The following is a 21,731-nucleotide window of genomic DNA, read 5'->3' on the forward strand; positions in this document are numbered from 1 at the left end:
GTGGCAGCTTGAATTGAGCTCTTATGGTGATGATGGAGCTGAAAGCACAGATCTAGTTTGCAGAGGGACAATAGAGGTGCCACTACGGGACAGGACTGCCACTGCCGGCAATCCTATAGCCTGGTGCAGAAACACTGGAAAAGCTGGAGAATTCCCACAGCTCAAGACTGGCTGGGTAAGGAAGGCTGTGTGCCAGCTATACTTTAGAACTTAGGAACAATCCAAGAGCAGGAGAGAGACCCTGGAGCAAGGGTGTGACCCCCACAGCTAAGGATAAAGATCAGAAGTGACCACAGACAAGTTACCAGGGTCTTTTGGTGTCAGGCAGGAATACATATCATGTGATCAGAAATGAGCCCCCATCAACTTGCATCTAATTTTATTTTCAAAGAGTACATTTTCTAGGCACGCCAGACCTCACCTGTAAGATCAAACCTTAGTGTGGCACCTGCATGTGCAGGACACACCGTCTCCATACAGCCCTGCCTGGTCTGGGCCAAAGCTGCCTACCAGCATGGGCCTCTCCACCAGGATCTAGGTGCTAGGCCCTTCATCCTTTCTCAGGGCTGGCCCAAGCTGCCCTAATAGGGACTGAAGTCCTGTCCTCCTGTCCACAAGCTGCTCCCTGGGCTGGTCTTCTATCCCTGGGCTGTCGCAGCCATCTGCTCACTGCCCTGTCTTGCGTGGCGCATAACTTCAGGGTGGACTCATCACCCAACGTCAGAATCTGAATAAATTTAAGAGAGGGGAGAGAGCACCTGGTAAGAAGGGACAGGAAGGTTAAGTGACTGTCCAAGGCACCCATGAGCATGTAGTGGACACTCTCACCGTCCTTCATGGTTAGGATTCCAGCCATTTCTTCCCATTCAGCATCTGTAGTTTCTCCAGGCTCTGTGTTACAGAGCATAATGCCTGCCCTAAGGATAGGGCCAATTAGTGAGTGTTCTGTGATCAAGTCTTGGCAGCAGTCTAGAAGGGAAACTCAGGGCACTATGAATAGGTGACCCTAGGGTAAGACTACTCCAGGCTCTGAGCTGTCTGGGTATGGCCAGCTTTGGGGTCAGGTCTCAGCCTCAGTCCATAGAAAAGGGTCTAGGGAAGGGTAAGGTTAAAAGCCTTGGCTACATTCCTAGAGACTTACCCATTTCATGGACATGGTCTTCCAGGACTCCTGACAACTCAGGGAGGCTCAAGGCCTGCAGGGGAATAGGCCAGCCTTTGGAATCTGTGATATAGAACAGTGGGTTGGCAACAGGTATGTCCTCACTGCTGATGCATGAGCGACCACCCGAGGCATAGATGCGTCTCATGCTTGTACCCAGCTACAAGTTTAATAGCTGCCATTTAAGGCCCAGGCTTAAGTAGAGCTGAACCTTGGGAGCTGCAGTCACTCAACTCACTAGAGGCCTTAATGACATAAGACAGTGGCTCTTATACTTGCTACCTACCCACTAAGTGTAATAGTCTTATCACAAGTGGGCTTGTTCTGGAGACAGGGTTGCCACTGTGACAGCTATGCAGAGCCTCTGGTTGGAACTTAGCTTAGGAGTTCCTGCCCACCCTTGTCCTAGTCCAGAGCCAGGTTATTACTTTTCTTACCTGCTGGGAGAAAGGGTGAGTTTTGGGTAGCTTCACTGGGAAAGTGGTGCTGCCTCACTCGAGCTGACAGCTCAGCTTGACATGCCCTGCAGGACATATGACCAACCCCAACAATCGGGGTAAGGAAAACCAACTTAGCCCTGTAGCCAGCCTGAGAAGCCCCATACTAGTCAGCTGGAAAGACATGCAAATCCCAGTCTGCTTTTAGTCAAGCCCAGGTCTGCACTGTGGGAGACAGAGCCCCCACCTCTCACCTGTTTAGAGGATTAGGAAGGGACAATGCCTGATAAGTGTGTGTGTGAGTGTCTACTTGAGTATGTGAGCTCACTTACCGCAGCTGGTCTAGGACGAGAGCAGCATCCTGGGCCAGGGTTTGGGCCTCCTGCAGCTGGGCATGGATGTCCTTTCGGGCACTATCCTGCTCCAGGAGGCAGCTCTCCACTACAGCCCGCAGTTCCTGCTCCTGGGATACCTGGCCACGCAGAGCCTCTGTTTCCTCACAGCACTGTAGGGGAAATACTAGGCTAGAGGGCCCAGCCAGGAAGCCACGGCCCATGCTTGCTTATTTCCCAGTCTGTTAGGGAGCCTGTCTGCCTCTCTCCAGCCTGTTCTAAGATGTACTCATTTGGCTCCATCCTGCAGCTGCCAGGTTCTGTGTGAGCCACTTTCTCTAACTAGCTCTTGCTCCTAAATTCATCTGCCTTTGGGCTGTTCCATCTACCTTTAAGTTTTCTGTCTTCAGTCCCCTGCTACAGAGGTGTGACTCTAGATGGACTCTGCCTCCTGTGTCCATAGCCCACCAGGACTTCCCCACTTACTTTGTGCAGCTGGATGGCAAGTTCCTGCATCTCAGCCTCCAGCCGGTCAGCATAGGCCAGCTCTAGGGCATCACTAGGTGGGCGGGCACTGCTGTGCCAGCGGGCAATGGCAGAGGTCATTTTCCTTTTGGGTCCAAACAACCTGAGTGGGTAAATCAGGGTGCATGTCAGCTTCTGCCATGTGCATGGACCTTGTATTAACCTGCTACCAGGTCCAACCTGAGTGGGTAAATCAGGGTGCATGTCAGCTTCTGCTATGTGCATGGACCTTGTATTAACCTGCTACCAGGTTGCTAGGGAACACCCAACTCTCAAGAAGGGAGGTTGTAGTAGATCCTGGGGCAGAGAACCAAAATAAGAGTGTCCAAAAGGCCTCCACCATCATTGGCTTCAGGCTTGGACAGCTGTATCTGTGCTCTCCAGGAATCTCTCCCCTCCAGACAAGTATCCTGGGAGTCACTGCAGGCTTTCATAGTGAGTGCAGCCAGCTTAGGCTAAGCTTCACTCTGCATAGCAGCAGCCGCCCAGACCCGACATAGAGGAAGCAGGGTAGGCAAGGCAGACCCTGCCCCTCCCAGTATCAAGATAGAAGTTCTGATTACTGGGGGCCACTGCTATAAGCGACTCATTCATTTCCTGCCTGAAGAGATAGAAATGAGGGGGAGGTGAGGAGTGGTCTAAGGGGTGATGCCTCTTATTTCTCCATTTTCCCTGTGTAGGGAGCCAACAATAAAAACTAGGACACTGAAAGTACCTGCATGCTCAGAACATTGATGAACTTGGAAGGTGGGCATGAGAGTTCAGGATCACCCTTGACTACATAGAAGTGGCTTGTCTCAAAGCAACCACAGATGGTAGGAAAGTCATCACATGTGCCTAGGGAAGGGTGCAGGGTCTGAGGGGACCTTCAGGTTCCACCCTCCAGCTAGTCCTGTGCACAGAGGCAAGCAGCCAACAACAGTAAGTTAACAAAAACAAAACCTGCAGATCCCAGGGAAGGGGGAGGTCCTAAGAGTCTTAAATATCCATTTTAACAACAAAATTAAAAGGTAAGAGTAGAGTATGGCTCATTTACAGGAGAATAAACCACAGAAGTTCCAAGAAAGCCCTGCAGCATGTCTGCTAGACAAAGGCCTTGAAACAACCATCTTAAAGATAATCAAAACTAAAAGATGATGTGGAAGCAATACAAAATGGAGATACAATGGAGAGAAATGTAAAACACAAGCAAAGAAGTATGGTAACTGAGGTAAAACCTCCTAAAACAGGCAGAGGCAGCCAAACGTAAGCAGACAAAGGACAGAACACCCAAACTGGAACACAATGGAATTCAGTCTGAGGAGTAAGAGAATGAAAACCACAAGCAGAGCTGGAGACCACATGGGGTCAGGCCTCTCCCTCAGTGAGAGACAGGCAGAGTCTCAAGAGCTAGCAGCTGGAAACTTCCACCCTCTCTCAAATACATGAACATCTGTGATGCCAAGTGAAGTCCACAGATGATGAATACCAGGACACACAGCTAAGCTAGAGACTTACAGAACCCCAGAGAAACAAAAGCAGCTTGTCCCATGCAGGGAGTCTCAGTAAAGTACCTGCACATTCTCATTCAAAATTCTACAAGGCTGAGGCAGCCACAGTGCCAAAGTAAACAGCTGTCACCAAGAATCCTTTATCTGGGAAATAAGTCCTTCCAAAGTTCAGGAGAGAGTCAGACATTCCCAGATAGGCAAACACTAAGGAAGTCCTGCAGAGAGAGGACTCCCGCTGCAGCAGAACCACCTAGGGGAGAGCACTTCCAATGTGAGAGCCACCCATGGAGTTACAGCCAAGTCACAAACTGCAATTGTGTATATGGGATGTTTTGAGACAAAAGGCATATCACATGGTTTGGATTTTATATTAAAAGATTTTATATTCAAGCTTTTAGGAAATAAGAAACAACAACAACAACAACAACAACAAAAAAAAAAAAAAAAAAAAAAAAAGAAACCTGTGCTATAAAATACTAACTCCAGAACTGTGACAGTTATCATGAAAAAAATATTTTAAAATCACAAAAAAGCAAACTGAAAACATCAAAGCCCAAAGGTCCAGTATACAGCAGCAAGGCCATCTTGGGGCCATGTGAGCACAAAGGCCAAGTGTCTAGACAGGCTGTTCATCCTACCTGCTGGAGTATAGGCTAAAAAGACGGTTGAAATTGGTGGGGTGGGGGGAGGCACTTGGGGACTCACGTGATGCCAATTTCCTTCAGGTCACTTTCAGTGAGAGTCAGAAAAATACGCAGGTCTACATCCTGTTCCTCAAACACTTGCAGGTACTTCAGACACCCGATCTGTTCCAGCAGTGTGGCAAGGTCCTGGGATAGAGGAAGACAACTGGGAGGCCTGGGGGCCAGGACTGGAAGACTGGTCTCCTCAGGACTCTGACCCCAAGCTTGACTAGATCCCCTGTACTGCCCGTGCAATCTTAGTGCCTCAGGCAGAGAAAGGATGCTGACAGAGTTAAAGGAAAAGAATCCAGGAGGTGGCTCAGGCTTAAAGTCCACACCTTGGGACATTTGCTCCTCCTTGGGCTCTGCCCAACCAATTGTCCTGCAGAACTTAGTGTGGCTGTTTGAATCCATGTCTGCACGGCCATCCTTGTGCTTATCCTGACTCCACCTGGAATCAGTTACCACTGCTTCCAAAACACCATGTGAGGGTGCCTGGTGATAGCACAAGCTTTTCAGACTAGATAGCTATTGCTGGTCCTTTGAAGTCAACTACTGCTGAGCTCACTGCTCAACTGCAGTAGCTTTTCAAAACCAGAATTTCCAGTTTCCATTTCTGCCCATGCTTGGTTGCTTAGGATGGAGAGAAAATGTTCCAAGGTTATTCCTCTACCACTTTCCTCAAAGAACCAGCCTTGAGGTCCCAGCACATCTGGTAATGCTTGAAGAACTGAGAGATGCACTATGTTCCAGGCCTAGGCCTGGAAGAGGCTGCAGGCAGAGTCAGCCCAGTTTATAGGCTGTTAGGGAGCAGCGGAGCTGGGACTTAGTGGATATGTGCATCACACCCTGAGCTGCTGACCTGACCACAAAGATGATGCTTCACCAAGATGGTTCCCAGTGAGGGTGTGTGGCTGCATTTTTGTTAAGCATATGCTACATGCCATCACTGTGTCCCCAGCTCATTACTATCTCCCTAAGCGTGGGAAGGCCCAGAGAGGAGGACAGCAAGGGGACAGCGCCTGCCCATGGGAAGAAAAGGAGGCCAACCCTACAGCTGACCTGTTGCTAATCAAAAATCCTTTCTGAGCCCAACCAGTTCCCAGGCCTTGTGAAGACCCAGGACTCTCTCCTCTCAAAACTGCCTGGCCTGTCATGTATACATATAAATGAGCCCCAAATCCCCATCCCAGTCACAGAAGTGCCATCTCTCTAAGCATGCACACGATCAGGTTCCCAAATGGTCTCACCTGGGGCCCTGAGTAAGGGGACTTCTCAGTTTGGGGTTCAGACCCTGGAGTGCAAGCAGTCCCTGTGCTGGAAGGCCAATGACCATCGCTGTTGCTGTGACGACTTTTATTCTTCAAATAACTCCTGGTTTGTTTGCGAACTGAGCTTTTTCGGGCATGATCAGAGTCCTGCAGTGGAAGGGGTGTGTTGGGAACAGCCCTTGTCTGGCCCTAAACTTCTGTCTGCCTTCACTCATGGCAAGGGTGAGTTGTGAAATCTATCATAACTTACCTGAAGCTTTGGCCCCCACACTCAAGGTTCTGGGTCCTCCAGGCATGGTGTAGACACACATTAAACATTCACCCATTTCCTACAACACCGAAGGAGGAAGAGGGACCTTTACCTCATTGCTTTCTATGGAGGCTTCACTGCTGAGACCCTGGGCTCTTGCTAGGCCATCACTGCTGCTGCTCCTCCACACAGGCCCAAGACTGGCACAGAAAGTGGGTTCCTCTGGTAATGGAAAACACCTGATGACAGGTCTCACAGTGAGGCTGCCTGGGTTGTTAGCTCATTCTCGACTCCCTTTTACACAGCTCAGTACTGCTTGTCTGGCCTGGCTCCCTGTCTCAACCCCATACTATAGGATAGACAGCTTGTTTGAGGGTTTTTTGTTTGTTTGTTTGTTTTTATTTTTTATTGTGTGCTCATAAATTCTACGCACCTACAACAGAGCTTGGCAAAGCATTGCCAGGTCATATCACACGCCTCTTGCTGGGAAGACTGTCAGGAAGCCCTTGGACTGACCCTTTGAGTACTGTGTGCCTCCTTGGCCTGTGGGAACTCAGAATCCCTCCTTTATGGGAACCAGAAAGGACTGGGCTGCATACCCCGGCTGCTGCTGCTGCTGCTCTCCACATCCCGTTCATTGATGGGGGAAGTGACATCGCGGTAGCAGAGGCCCTCGCCTTCCATGGTATTCTCATCACTGCTGGTGAAGGTCACATAGCCCCGTGGAGGAAGTTGCTCTGTGTATAGAATGGGCATGTAAGCCCTCAGACATGAATGAAGGTACCACCTCTCTTAGGGTTTGGGGGATGAAGCAGCCCCACAGTTGCCACATCATTTCCTTGCACAGTAACTTGACCGTGCTCCAAGAGAGATTAGTTTGCACATCACAGGAAATGAGCTTGGTGGAGCCAGAGCTAGCATCCAGAGCTAAGATCCCCTTAGCGCCTGCTACTATTTTCTTAGGGACAGAGTGGGCAGTAGCAGGCTGGATCTATAGACTCCTCAACTTAAAGGTTATCTGGGCACATTTAGTATAAACTCCAAACTTAACATGCATAACCTCATCCACCAGGTAACTATAGAAGTTTTTTCTTTTTTGACAATGTTAGGGAGGCCTTATGTGGTAGGCAAGTACTATACCAGAGTTCCAACCCCAGCTGAAAAACATCTGCCTGAACAGGGAGAAAAAGGCTCTGACCTAGGGCTGGAGAGATGGCTCAGTGATTAAGAACACTGGCTGTTCTTGCAGAGGTCCTGAGTTCAATTCCCAGCAACCACATAGTGGCTTACAACCATCCGTAATAAAAATAATGCCTTCTTCTGGTGTGTCTAAAGACAGTGTACTCATATACTTAAATAATATTTTTAAAAAGACTGACATAGAAATGGACAGTGCAGAGCAAGTTTGTATAATCACTGACATATTTTCCCATAGAAAGCAAAAACATGGGGCATGGCTCCATGGTGCAGTGCATCCCAAGCATTCAGAGCCTTGGGCTTCCATTCCAGCACTGCAAACAGCAAACTCCAAATCCTCCATGCATGATGGCACACATCAGTAATCCCGGAATTCAGGAGGATTTTGAGTCCAAGACCAGCCTGGGTTTATGGGGTGAAGCCAAGAAGGGAAAAGAAAGGAGAGGAAGCAGAAACAAAGAAATGTGTCATATTTGTAGTCCAGCTATGCAGGAGCAGAATGTGGGCAGAGCCAGGACAGGGCACTGAAATCCTTCCACACCACAATTGCTGTGTAAGGATATTTGGATATCCTTACACATATATTTCTTTTCTTTGGATATTTGAACGGAATATCCAAAGAAAAGAAAAGTCCATAGAATGAAACCAAGTGTTTTGAGTTATCAGGGACTCTTGGAGCCTGTCACTAGGTCAATTCTGAGCCTCACTCCTGTACTACCCAATCCTACTGAAGTCTGAGGCCAGGGACCCATGTAGCAGGGCAGTCCTGGACATAGCCAGTCTTAGCATGTGATGCCAAAGAGCTTTGGGAACCGTGGCTCTCACCATAGCTGGTTGGAGTCTTGCCTCCAAGTCCAATAGCTGTGATCCTGGCCAGGGCACGTGGCCCTTCGTGGATACTGAGGCCCTTCTTTCGACAGGGCCTCTGGCGTTGAGGAACAGGCCAGGACTCATCTGAAGAGCTCAGATCTTCATATTTTTCTACAGGTCAGACATGAAAATTAAGACAGTTTGTTCAATAATGACCTCACCATTCAATAATGACTTTACTTGCCAACACTAAGCTCTAAGGTCATGTGTTTGTATGTGCTTTTTGAAAAAAAAAAAAAAAAAAAAAAATACACACTATATAGGCTCAGGCTGGCCTTGAACTAGAGCAATTCTCCTGCCTCTCTGTCCCTAATGCTGGGATTATATGTATATGCCACCATATTCAGTTTAATTATGTTCTTAAGATTTCATCTTTAGCTGTGAGTGTGTGGGTGTGAAAATGCAGGTGCCATGGAGCTAGAAAGAAGGCATTTAGTTCCTTTGGAGCTAGAATTACAGGTGTTTGTGTATTGCCTGGGGTGGAGGTGGGGGGCAGTGACCTGAATTTAGGTCCCCTGCAAAAGCTGTGCAGGTTCTCTGAGAAAGCAATAGATACTCTTAAGTGCTACTGAGCCATCTCTCCAGCCAAACCACCTTAATAGTATTATATTAGAAAAAAAAATGTGTTGGGCTGCTGTATGGTGGTGCATGTCATACCCTTAACCTAAGTGTGTGGGAGGTAGAACCTGTCTCAAAAAAAGCTTACCAGGACTGGACTTGAAACATCACAACTGGCAAGCCACTGCTATGAAACCTTCATTAATTCTTATTTTATTTTTTCCTTTCTTTTTCACGACAGGGTTTCTCTGTTTAACCCTGACTGTCCTGTAGATTCACTCTGTAGACCAGGCTGGCCTCAAGCCTATAGACTCAACCTGTCTCTGCCTCCCAGAGTGCTGGAATTTAAGGCATGAGCTGCCACACTTGGCTTAACTTTCTGTTTTTTTTTTTTTTGTTTTGTTTTGTTTTTGTTTTTCAAGACAGAGTTTCTCTGTGTAGCCCTGGCTGTCCTGGAACTCATTCTGTAGACCAGGCTGGCCTTGAACTCAGAAATCCGCCTGCCTCTGCCTCCCAAGTGTTGGGATTAAAGGCGTGCGGCACCACTGCCCAGCTTGGCTTAACTTTCTTAACATGTTGGAAGGTACAAACACCTTCCCACAGCGAATCCCAGGCCGGATTATGTCTGAAGGAAGGGTGTGCACAATGTTTAGCTCCATCCTAGAAGCACTGGCAACTGGATGAAATCAGACACAAAAGCATGCCAGGCTGTATGCAGCTTGGCAGCATACCTGAAGAAGTGGTAAAGAAACTAACTTGACTAGACAAGATCAGTGTGGAAGTCCAGGATCTTCTACATGGAAATACCAAGAAGATGGAGCAAAATCATCATTTAGAAGTTAAAGAAAATAACTGTAGTAAACCCATCTACAAGAGCAGTCAGGATGATAAACACTTCAGAATAAACTTAGTTATAGACAAACATATGTCTCTGTCTCTCTGTCTGTCTCTGTCTCTCTGTCTCTCTCTCTCTCTCTCTCTGTGTGTGTGTATGGAAAAATTTAACCCTTCCTGAAAGTCCCAAAAGTATACTGAGAACAAAACATGTCCTGTGTTCTTAGATGGACAGGTGACACCATAGCAACAGTGAATTTATGAATTTCCTGTAGTCTCCTTGGTATGTGCTCATTGGTTTTTAGAGACTGGGTCTGTGTTCCTAACTGGTTTTGCATCTTCCTACTTTGCCTCTCAATTCAGAATTCTGGGATTACAGCTGTACACCACCACATATACCTTTTCTACCATCTTAATTAAAACTAACACTTTTTAAGGAGCAAAACAAGTTGACACTCAAGTTTCTATAGAACAGTAAACAATTATTGTGGAAACAGGGACAAATCCTAAACAGTAAAACACACGATAAAAGACTCTGGTCACAGGGCGGTGGTGGTGCACACCTTTAATCTCAGTACCTGGGAGGCAGAGGCAGGCAGATCTCTATGAGTTCAAGACCAGCCTGGTCTATAGAGTGAGCCCAGAACAGCCAGGGCTACACAAGAGAAACAACCCTCTGGTCAAACTGTGGTTTAGGTCCATGGATACAAAGACTACCAGAATCCAACTCTACGAAGATGGAAATTCAATGGGCAATAAAATGATAAAGATGCTATATCTAACCCCCATGTCAACCATGCCGGATGATGCTGGCACGGCCGTATGGTTGAGGTTTGTCCCGATGCTGTCTGTTTTCTGATGTTAATTCTGCTTGCTTAAGAGGAGCTGCCCCCAGGAGCAGTTGATCATGTACTCAGGTGATCTCCTGTGAACCTTCTTCCCATTTAACTGGTCAAATAAAGGCTAGAGCCTGTGATTGGGCAGTGGAGGGGAAAGGTGGAACGGGAGATCTTTGAGAATGGGGGCAGGTACAGAGGAGAAGAGGATGAGAGGGCAAGGGAGAGGACAGAAGAAGAGGAGGAGGAAGCTATGATGGAGCAGAACCTCGTGGCCAGGATAAACAGCAAGTAGCAAGGAGTCTTATAGCTAGGAAATAAGTTAGTGTTAGATCTGCCCAATCTAGGCATGTAGCTTACAATAACTGGATTGTGCGGTTTTTTTATACAAGCTTATTGGAGTAGAAATTCCAGCAATACTGTATATGAACATTTGGAAAAGAAAACTTGTTTCAGACTTCATACCATACAAGAGAAACAATTATCATTGGATCAGACATGTACATGTAAAAACTGAAAACATACAAAAGCTAGAAGGGTCATGGCCATCAGGGCCCTGAGAAAAACTGGTTAGGATCCAACATCCAGAGGCAGTAAAGGACACCTCTTACATAAAGGTGAAAGTTACATAGCACAAGATTGTCAAAGCCAAGAACTAAAGCCGGAGGGGCCTCTCTGTGAATGAGGCATATCTCCTTCCCTTCTTCCTTAGGCTCCACAGCCTGTGTTGTGCATGGTATCAGTTGACAGACACTGTTCTCTGTGGTAAGGTCTGCATCCCTCTGGTCCTAGGCCTTGGACCCCAACCTCCACTCCATAGTGGAACTGGTAAGACGAGAAGGCCTGGTAGAGCCCAACCTGAGCAAGTGGGGGAGAGGCTCTCCTTGTCCCCTAGTTTCCTTACTGCTCAGGGATGCCTCAACTCCATCAGGACACAGAGGCAGATCAGGTACCTGGGCTACGGTAGAGGCTCTTCGGCAGTAGAGGTGAGTGAGCTTCCATCAAGGCCACAATCTTCATGTGACCATACTGCCTGGCTAGCATCGGGGCTGTGGCTCCACTGTGGTCTCTCGTGTCCACTTTGACTCCCTAAAAAGGTTCACAAACGAAGAGTCAGAAACTCCTCCAGCTGAGCGGACTGCTGATCCAGAGGGACGAGAAAACAAAGTATATTTATGATTACCCCCACCCTGGTCTGAAACACCACTAGGGTAGAGGAGGAGGGGTGAGAAGGTCTAGTGACATTTTCTGTCTGCTTTACAACGGGTAAGAGGGCTAGCAAGCCCATCACCAAGAGCAGTCACCAAGCCATCTTGCAGCTGTGGCCACTCTCCCCTCCTGAGCATTGCCTGACACATGGCAAGGAGACAGAGAGAACCTGGGACCTAAAACAGGCCCACTTTCATCCCCTCTACCTCCTATGTCTGTCTCTCAATAGTGAACCAGTTATTCAGCTCATCCCCAGAAAGAAGGCTCCATCCTCCCAAATTGAACTTGATATCTCTTGTCCCTGATTTTCTGAGAAAGGATGTGGCCAAGGACAACCTTAACATCCTGCCCACACCTCCAACTGTTGGTGTTCCGGGTGTGTCCCTCCATACCTGTTTGATTGGAAACAGGGTCTCACTATGAGTCTAGGCAGCCCTTGAACTCAAAATCCTCCTGCTAGAAGAACCTAGCTGAGATTACAGTTTAGGTTTACTGAGGTGGGAAGATCCTTATTCTGAACTTAGTGCAATAAATGTTCTCTTAAAGTGTTAGCCATATAGTCTAATATCATGGTGGCAGGCTGCCCAGCAAAGGTCTGGAGGACAAATCACAAGGAATTTAGAAAATAAAAGGTGGCCCTGAGGTTCTTCTAGGAATTTAACTTGAGAGATGACTGATAGCATAACTCTAATCAATACTCTGTGATCCAGAGGAACTTGCAGTAGGGGTCAGTGAGAGCAAATAAGACACCTCCCACTACTCCCCAGGGAGGGAGGGACACCCAAAACCCGTGGAGAAAAGAAAAGCACATTATGGGGTGGTGGCTCACGACTATAATCCTAGCACTTAAGAGTGGAAGCAGGAATATCAGGAAGTCAAGGCCATTTGCCATCTAGAAATGTAGTTATGAGGCCTGCCTGGGCTACATCAGATGCAAACTCCAGAAACCAAACAACACAAGTAAATTACAAAGCATGCATGCTGCTCCCCGTTTGGGATACTTAGGAAGATTCCTGCTGTAGACACTGTGTACAACTTCTGTGTGGACACAGTTCTCAGTCCTCTTGAGTGCACATCTGGGAAAAGAGCTAATGGGTGCCACAGTAATGCTGGCCATGCCTAGAGCTACCAGACTGTGTCCTGACAAGTCTGCTGAGGTTCATAGCGGACACTGTCACTATCACTCCATCACTCCCTTCCTGCCACTCTAGTCACTGCCTGGCTGTCACAGGCCTATAACCCAGCTGCTCAGAAAGCTGAAGCAGGAGGACCAAAAGTTCAGTGCTCCTGGGCTACACAAGTTCAAAGCCAGTTTGGACAACTTACTATGAGCCTGTCTCAAAATAAACTATTTAAAAAGGGCTGAGGCTACCTCGGTGATAGAAAGCTTGATAGCACATGCAAAGACCCAGGCTTAATCTGCAGCACCAGAAATAAAGTTAAAGTGTGTTCTCACAATCACTGTAAACACATAAATGCGGGTGTCTGTTCACTCAGCACTGGACACGTTTCAGTGAAAATGTACTGCCTACAGAGTAGCAAGACAGCTCAGTGGGTAAAGGCGCTCACCATCAAGCCCACGGTGTGAGTCAGTTCCCAGAAAACAGACTCCTACAGTCTTCTAGTTCACACATACGCATGTGCACACATACAGTATAGACTTCTACAGTTTCATCGACAATTCCCATCTGCTGTGATTACACTATAAGGTAGTGAATAGTCACTCACATGGTTCAGAAAATACTGCACAATTATCTCATGGCCAGAGGCAGCTGCTTCCATCAAAGGAGTGAATCCATACACAGGCTCCCTGCAAGATGAGATCAGATAGATGGTTAGCAGAGAGGAGTCAGGCAGTGAACATACCAAGCCAAGACCCTGCATGCAGAGCAGGGGTGCAGGCTCAGGCCCAGTCTCTCATGCACTTACAACTGCTGGGGTATTGATCTTTGCCTTTCCATCTTGCTGGGGTCATGGTTCTTTGGTTGCTGGGTATCCCGGGCTAGCTGGCCTGTCAACTTCTGGAGATCCAGTCTCTGCCCTCCCACTTCCTGTTGTGTGCTTAGATTACAGACACTTGCCTGACTGCATCCTACACTTTCAGGCTTGCACATGCACTTCTGCTCACTAAGCCATCTCCCCAGTCTCCATCATGACTTTCTGATACATGTTATGTAATGATCCCCTTCACAGCAAGTACCAACTGAGTCCCCATCCTGATGTTGGCATGGTAAATTCTGGCTCTTGGTACCTGTGCTGGGAAACATAATATAATTCTGAATGATTGTTAAAAAAAAAAAAAAAAAAAAAAAAGCTACTAATTAAAATTCAACTTGTCTAATAATTTAAAGCTATATCCTAATTTGAGAGATGTTGAGATTTGAAGACTGTTTCTTACAATGGTTGAGAGGCAGGTTTAGCACGACTCCTGGCTTCTATTCCAGCAGGGAATGAGGATCAGTGAAGGGGCTGCTGAACCCAAAAGATGAGACGTGGGTAGGCAGGAAGAGACATCACCATCTGTGAGAAGTGAAGAGCGGTAGCTGCTTTTCATATTAGCTTGTTTGGTATGTGTTTTGAGACAGGGTCTCTTCAGGTAGCACTGGCTTACCGTATAAACCAGACTGGCCTCAGAGATCCATCTCTGCCTTCTGTGTGCTGGGATTAAGGATATGCTCCACCATGTCTAGCAGAGCTGCTTTTTGAACATGATTAATGAGAGAGGGAATATGGAAAAGCTTGGTTTTGGGGACTGTTAATGAACCAGAAGAGTTAGCTGAGCTCATGTTGTCTTGTTGACTATTCCCACCTCACCTCCTAGTGTCCTTGTGTGTGGCTGGGGTGAGTGTTGACTGTTGGATGGGCAGATGTGTATGCATGATGCAGAAGCTGGAAGTAGTGGTGTTTCTTGGGAATCATCTACTTTTTTTATTGAGATGCTCTCTTACTAGGACTTAGGGTTCACCAATTGGACTAGTTGACTGGGCTGGCATCTGCCTATTCGTCCTACCAGCCCTGTGGTTACAAGCACACACAACCACAGCAACCTTTTTACCTGTCCCTGGGGATCAAGTTCAGGTCCTGATGCCTGTGCAGCAAGCACCTTACCAACTGAACTGCCCCACCCCCCAATTTCAATACCCCAGCAGTTCTAAGTGCATGAGAGCCTGGACCTGAGCCTGTACCCCTACTTTGCATGTAGGGGTCTTGGTTTGGTTTGTTCACTGCCTAACTCCTCTCTGCTAACCATCTATCTGATCTCAGAAGCCCAGCCCACTCCTATGAGCACTTGGCTGCAACACTCACCTCACGTTGGCATTAGCTCCACTCTCCAGAAGAAACTTGACCATCTGCTGGTGGCCGGCACTGGTACAGTGGAAGAGTGCGGTCCAGCCCTGGATGTCTTTCATCTCAAGTTCTGCACCTTGCTTCAAGAGAATTGAGTGTAGGTTATGCCCAAGCCTCCAGAGAATGTAATCTGGGTCGGTGCTTGGGAGGCATCCACTGGGCCTCCAGCTGAAAGAATCTTAAGTCATTACACATGCATACATGCACTGTGGCCTGCAGCACCTCATATCCTGTCAGGGCAACCAGGGAGCACCTGGGTTTTTAGGTCCTACTCATAGCTCACCTGAAGCAGAAAGTAGGCGATGCTCTCGTTGCCACAGCTAGAGGCCAGCATCAGTGGAGTCTGTCCTTCTGGGGTTGGCACATTCACACTCACGCCTGCCTCAAGCAGCAAGTGAACAATGGTATCGTGTCCAATGTAGGAGGCATACATCAGCGGGGTCCAGCCACCACCATTCTTCTTATTCAAATCTAACTCTCTCCTAAACAAACACAAGTTATGCTAGATATACCCTACAGCTCACATGTGGCTTCATCAGAGCCAGGTGCCAGGCCTGGGAGGACAAGCTGTCCTTCCAGAAGGCAGGAGTCACTTGCCTCGAATCATCTGCAGGTAAGTGTTTCCACCCTCTGTCTTACACTCTTGTGATAGTTAACCATGACTGTCAACTTGACAGGGTCTGGAATCAACTAAGGAGACATACCTTTGCACAGGTCTGAGGAATTTTCTAGATTGAGTTAATTGATGTGGGAAGAGCCACCCTAAATACAAAAAGCATTCCGTGGTCTGTGGTTACAGACTAATAAATACATTTAAAAAAAGAAACAAACAACAAACAGAAAAGGAAAAAAGAGTAAAAGTGACTAATATAACCCTCTATTTGAATGCTTTCATCTGCCCCGCCCCTCCTAGACAAGGCCAATAATCTTTCTGTGTCTACAGCATTATCCGCCATGATCACGCAGGAGAGTTAGGTAAGGTCTTGCCATTTCTCCTCAGGTACAACACCCTGGAAGTAGAAATGAGCCGGGCAGTGGTGGCGCACGCCTTTAATCCCAGCACTTGGGAGGCAGAGGCAGGCGGATTTCTGAGTTCGAGGCCAGCCTGGTCTACAGAGTGAGTTCCAGGACGGCCAGGGCTACACAGAGAAACCGTTTTGAAAAAAAACAAAAAAAGAAAGTAGAAATGAGGCTGAGACACCTTAACCACCAGACACCAGATTACCACCCTATCTGCCTTCAGAGCTATGTAGAGTAGCCAAGGAAAGAGAAAGGAACGAGGACAACATAGCTGCCACTGACTTTTCCTTTGTCAGCAGAGTACCCTATTTCCTAAGTGCTTTCCATTGTAATTCTGGAAGTACGCTTTCACTGAGAAAAGCAGAGGAGACGGGCTCGAAGACTTTAAGGCTTGGGGGTGGTAGTCCCATTCTAGAATAACACCCACTGCCTACTCCAAAGAAGGTGTGTTTAATGCCTAGGCCTTGCCCTTCATGGCTCTTATCCCCAGTGTGGAATCTGTTGTATGACCAGTGCCTCTTGTGGGATCCAGGCAGCGATTTCCCACACACTAGCAGCTCAAACTACCTCTGGATTCTGGAATGGCCTGAAGCCCTGCCTGCAGAGCTACTAATAGCTACTTCTGGAGTCGCTGGGATGACTTGGCACCCACCACTGCATAGCTTCATGAGCGGCAATTCTACAAAGTGAACAGTAGCAAGTGCCTCAGCAAAGCTAACGAACACCTTCTAGCCCCGTTCTTCAGACCTCCAGTATCCCGTGGCCCCAGCCTGGGCTTCTGTGAGCAAGCAGTTGGGCCAACTCCGTGAGAGCACAGATCTTCCCAATCTTCCCCTCTTTGGGCTGCTCTGAGACCATGCTCTTTTTAACAGAACACTCAACATGTAAGAACTTGAGACTCCAAAGAATTACAGCAGGAGTCTTGGGATCCTGTGAGGACATGTGCTGACTACACACCTAGCTGTCGTCTCTGAGGCCACTGGTAAAGGAGCCCTGCAGACTGCTCTAGATTAAGAGCACTCATACTCTGGCCAAGGACAATGGACAGCTCTGATTAGCAACCAGAGATCTAGAGAATTGAGAAGGCACAGAGAGATCTGGAAGACATCATCTCACCAAGACACTAAATGACCACTGGCAAACTTAAGTATAGAGTGGAATGGAACACAAGAGAGTAAAGAGGCCCTTCTCCAACAGAACCTTCAGAATACACGGAATAATAGACAGGCTGTGAAAGTAAATACACATATGCAGATTGGTAAAGCTGGCAGGTGGGTGGGCAGTGAGGCTAGGAGGCCAGGCTCTCACTTCTGTGCTCAAGAACCACAGTGAGCCTGCAGTCACAGGACCAGAGTGCTGGCTGTCCACCCTTATTATTGGTTTCTCTACAGTCAGAGGAAACCCCCAAATGATTCTGGTTCAAATAAACTACAAATTAGTATTTCTAACATGTTTTAAGCATCTTTCTTTTCCTCTGAATCAAAGTACCTTTTTTCTAGGAGCTGAAATGAGCCATCAAGGACACCTGCAACAAGCAGGTGAGCCTACTTGACATGCATTAAAGACCTCGAACCCTGCAAGACTGCAGCCTGTTGGGAACTGGAGCCACTGAGATGCTAGTTAGAACGTGAGGTGAAGGGATGTGCCCTCTTACCGCTGCACACACTCTTTCACCACCTCATACTGGCCAATGGAGGCAGCTGTGTGAAGATCCAAGGGGACATCCAGCTCCTCTCTGCTGACCTGTGCACCAAGCCCATGCCACATGGACAAGCTGCGGTTCAGGAGCTCCGGCTCGCTGGATTCATCGCTGAGCTCAGACATGGCTGCAGAGGAAGGCCCAGGGGTTAGTTCTTCTTCCCTGGCTGTTCCAAAAATGAAACACTCCTACCAACGGCAGGCTATCACCTCATATTCCTAAGAAACCGAAGCCACTAAAGCTGACTTAGCTTCCTCCTAACATCACACAGCTGCTGTCAGTTTGAGGCCAGACAGAAGACGGGAACATCTTTGGAGCCATTAACTGTGTTACTGCACCTGCTTCGTACCACAGGTTCTATCTACATCAGATTCTCCAGGACCCTGATGATATTTCCACTGCTAGTAAAACAGTGCAAGTTGGGTTATTTAGTACTATTTGCTGAACTTGGGTGTACAGGAAAATTGAACTCTGTGTCAAGCTTCTTCAGCCCCTAGTTCCTCACTAATGGACATGTATGTCTAAAGGGTTGCTGCGACAAATGCACAGAAGCTGGGTGTGGTGGCATGCCTCCGTAATCCCAGCACTGGGAAGGTGGAAGAGAGGCTGGAAGATCATGAATTTAAGGTCAGTCTGGATGAGATAACAAGTTTAGGCCAGCCTACCTACACAGAGATCCTCTCTCAATAAAAGGGTGAGACCCAGAAAGATGGCTCAGGATTAAGGGTTCATATTGCTCTTACAGAGGACCCAAGTTCGGTTCCTTGCACCCATGTCCAGTGGCTTACAACCTCCTGTAACTACAGATGCAGAGCATCCAGCACTCCCTTCTGGCTTCCTTGAGGATCTGCATTCATGTGTGCACACAGTACCCCTTCCCCCAGATATATACATATGCATAATTTTAAGTCTTCTAAACAAACCAGTGCAGGAAAGATGGCTTAGCTGTTAAGAGCGTGTACTGCTCTTACAGAGGACCTGAGTTCAGTTCCCAGCATCCGTGAGGCAGCTCACAGCTGCCTCCAGGGAATCCAACACACTCACATGCACATGTCCACACACAAATACACATAGACATACATAATTTAATACAAAATTTTAAAGTTTACATATTAAAAAAACCATAAAGGCCAGGAATGCAGTGCATTTGCACCTCCACAAACCACATGGAAGGCTATGTGTGGTGATGCCCGACTTAATTATGGCACTTGAGGAAATGGAGACAGGATTGTGAATTCAAGACCAGCTTGGTCTAGAGTGAGTTCCAGAACTACAACAGTGAAACCTTGTCTAAGAAAGGAAAACAAACAAACAAACAAACAAAACAACCTGGGCACAGAGAACTTGTCTCAAAAAAGAAGGGTAAAAAAAAGAGGAAGAGGAGGGAAAGGACAAGTAGGACAGGGGAAAAGAAACCCCCTAGCATACTGCAGAACGCAATCCCTGATATGCAGCAAATGTTACCTGAGCAGGAATCCACCTATGCGACCCTTTTACATAGCAAAGATGAACACAAGGATGACAGACAGGTGTATGGTTAGGCATCTTTTATTCTGGGTAATCCTACTCAAACCAAAGCCTAGTCACTTATTTTCTAGCAGATTCTTACTTCTAGGAGCAACAGGAAGCTAGTACAGAATAGGAAGAGTTCTGGGAGAGATCAGATAGCCCACTGTATAAGGTAAAGTGTGTGTTTATGGTGGGAATGGTAACAGAAGAGATAATGGCAGTTTACAGTGAGTAGGGCCGCAGTTTCACATTCTGTTCTCACCTTGTTGGATGCAACAGTCACTTGTTGGGAGCCGACTTTTAGCAGAAAGCGGCTATCAGCTTTGCAGCCATCTCAAGCCATATACCCTGACGTGAGACTTGTTTTTCAACGGCCTACAACAGCTGAAGCACACTCTGATATCCCACATATTTTGTTTTGCTGTTTACTGCCCCCAGCTGCAAGGCCCATGTGGTATCCGTGCCTGCAAGGCATGCGGTTCACATGCTATCCACGCCATTCGTGCCTGTAAGGTTTACGTCATATCCACACCTGCAAGGCACGTGCCAAAAGCCTATAAATACCCCAGATTTCTCTTCAATAGAGGGGACAACAAGAGAGACAATAAAGGAGAGAGAGACACAATAAACGAGACTTGATCAGAACCTCTGTCTTGTCTCCATTCTTCGCATCCCCACACTCTCTCTCGCTAGATAGACCCGGACCTGCGGAACAGAGCGGGCTGTTACAGTCACTGTTTTGTTTTGAGACAAGGTCCCACTATATAGCCCTGAATGGCTTAGAACTCAATCTGTAGACCAGGCTGGATTTGATCTCACAGATACACCTGTCTCTGCTGAGATTAAAGGCACGTGCCACTCTATGTAGATAAGTGGTCACTGGTTCTAAGCATCCATGGGGGCCACCTCAGTGACCCCAAGCCACCTGAAATGGCTGAATCCCCCCAGGACCAGATCACAGTGCTCCGGCAAGGCAAGTATCAGTCTGAGGCTGGAACTGACCCTAACCTGACCCAACAGAGTCAGGAGCAGAACAACAGTAGGGTGGGAAGACCTGGGCTTTGGCACTAAGGCCACCTGGGTCCCACCTCAGGGTCAAGACCACTGCAGGAGTGGCCTCAAGGATACAGAGCACAACAATATCCATACTCAAGAGTTCTGGCGAACCCAGAAGGAAGCCCTGAAGGAAGTTCCTGCTCTTCAACACTCTAGCATTATTCTGTGTTGGTAATTGCCAAAAAAAAAAAAAAAAAGAAAAAAAAAAAAAAAAAGAAAGAAAGAAGCTGAGCATGGCAGCACAACTCCCAGACAGAGGGACAGAGGCAGGAGAGTCAAATCACAAGTCTACCTGGGCAACTCAGTGAGATCGAAATATTTAAAAAGTAGAAAGATCGTTGAAGACCTCTCTCTCAGTGATAAGCATCATATATACACAGCTTGCACGGACATAAGTTCAATTAAAAAAATCAATTATAAAAGGACAACATACAAACCACTAATCTGGGGAACAGTTTGCAAACCTCATGATGAGTGGTGTGTGAGGGCTGTGAGGTGAGAAACAAGGCCTGCGTTCTGCACAACACCAGCTTCTCATGCTGCAAAGACGGAGCTCACGTAGTACCTAACCTCACTGGTGAGACTGCGTTTGAACTGAAGAATAGACACATGGTCCCCCAAATGGGGAAACTTTAGCAGATTAAGAGAACCCTAGAAAGGCTCACACCTGTAATTCCAGCTCTTGGGGGGCTGAGACAACAGGACCACCTTTGAGTTCAAAGACAGCCTGGGATACACGAGATGCTTACTCAAAAAAACAATACAACTGGCCAGCTTAGTGGCACAAGCCTTTAATCTCAGCACTAGGGAGGCAGAGCTCACTGAGTTCGAGGACAGCCCTGTCTACACAGTGAGGCGCGCCCACAATCTCAAAAAACCAACACCCAAAAGATCCAGTCGAGTAAAATAAAGGTTTCTATGTCTTCTGCACCTCGCTTCCAGAATTTCAGTAGCAGCACTGATATGTTACACTTAAATTTTTAAAATCTTCGTTTTAAAAAAAAATTCTATTCTGGAGGCAACTGTCACTCCTTCAAGACATCCGTGAAGGCCTCGAGGGAGCCCCTGTAGCCCAAATGTGCGACGACGCGGTTCAGGCCCTAGCGGTCCCGGCGACCGTGCACGACCGCAGGCTCCCGTGTGGCTGGACAGTCTGGCAGGTACCTCGAGTGAGACCTCAGTTTAGCACCACGGAGCGGGGCCCGTGTCTCCAAACCCAGCGACAGGCAAGCGCCAGGGCTGACCGCCCGAGCGGTCGCACAGCGCCTCGGGCCCGCCTCTCAGAGGGCCAAGCCGCGGCCCGGCCTACCTGCAAGGCCTCAGGTTCCCGCGCCACCCTCCAGCATTAGCGGCAGGCTCCCTCACCGGCCAACAGCCCTGCGCCCGGCCCACCCCGGAAGTAATTGTCGGACGGCGCAGAGCACCCCGGGAAGGTGACGGATGTC

General features: G+C 47.8%; 1 protein-coding gene across 9 annotated transcripts; it reads right to left on the minus strand.

The window, feature by feature from the left end:
* Nucleotides 1-362: 362 nt before the first annotated feature.
* On the minus strand, nt 363-21,714 carry Anks3 (ankyrin repeat and sterile alpha motif domain containing 3). 9 transcript variants are annotated; one of them, XM_076937321.1, is made up of 19 exons: nt 21,596-21,677; nt 19,877-19,935; nt 19,493-19,762; nt 17,677-17,848; nt 15,286-15,484; nt 14,961-15,082; nt 13,383-13,464; nt 11,399-11,534; nt 8,173-8,328; nt 6,750-6,887; nt 6,263-6,372; nt 5,880-6,047; nt 4,652-4,776; nt 2,418-2,559; nt 1,932-2,104; nt 1,600-1,685; nt 1,142-1,225; nt 829-912; nt 363-727 (listed from the first exon to the last, which is right to left on the minus strand). In XM_076937321.1, exons 4-19 carry the CDS (start codon nt 17,844-17,846, stop codon nt 711-713), a joined length of 1,992 nt encoding a protein of 663 aa, XP_076793436.1. In that variant the 5' UTR covers nt 17,847-17,848; nt 19,493-19,762; nt 19,877-19,935; nt 21,596-21,677; the 3' UTR covers nt 363-710. The 9 variants fall into 9 exon arrangements, with proteins under 9 accessions (XP_076793436.1, XP_076793437.1, XP_076793435.1 ...); XM_076937322.1 differs by lacking the exon at nt 19,877-19,935 and having other exon boundaries at nt 21,596-21,685; XM_076937320.1 differs by lacking the exon at nt 19,877-19,935 and having other exon boundaries at nt 19,493-19,805; nt 21,596-21,676.
* Between the last annotated feature and the right edge of the window lie 17 nt (nt 21,715-21,731).

Source organism: Arvicanthis niloticus, chromosome 6 (assembly GCF_011762505.2).
Source record: "Arvicanthis niloticus isolate mArvNil1 chromosome 6, mArvNil1.pat.X, whole genome shotgun sequence".
Classification (NCBI taxonomy): domain Eukaryota; kingdom Metazoa; phylum Chordata; class Mammalia; order Rodentia; family Muridae; genus Arvicanthis; species Arvicanthis niloticus.

Excerpts from the sequence above, each read along its gene's own strand:
- Anks3 (XM_034505550.2), bottom strand. The coding sequence starts at position 17,846 with ATGTCTGAGCTCAGCGATGAATCCAGCGAGCCGGAGCTCCTGAACCGC. Across the intron at positions 11,535-13,382 it reads TGCAGTATTTTCTGAACCAT|GGAGTCAAAGTGGACACGAG; the intron begins GTGAGTGACTAT and ends GAACCTTTTTAG. Across the intron at positions 4,777-5,879 it reads CCCCTTACTCAGGGCCCCAG|GACCTTGCCACACTGCTGGA; the intron begins GTGAGACCATTT and ends CCTCTATCCCAG.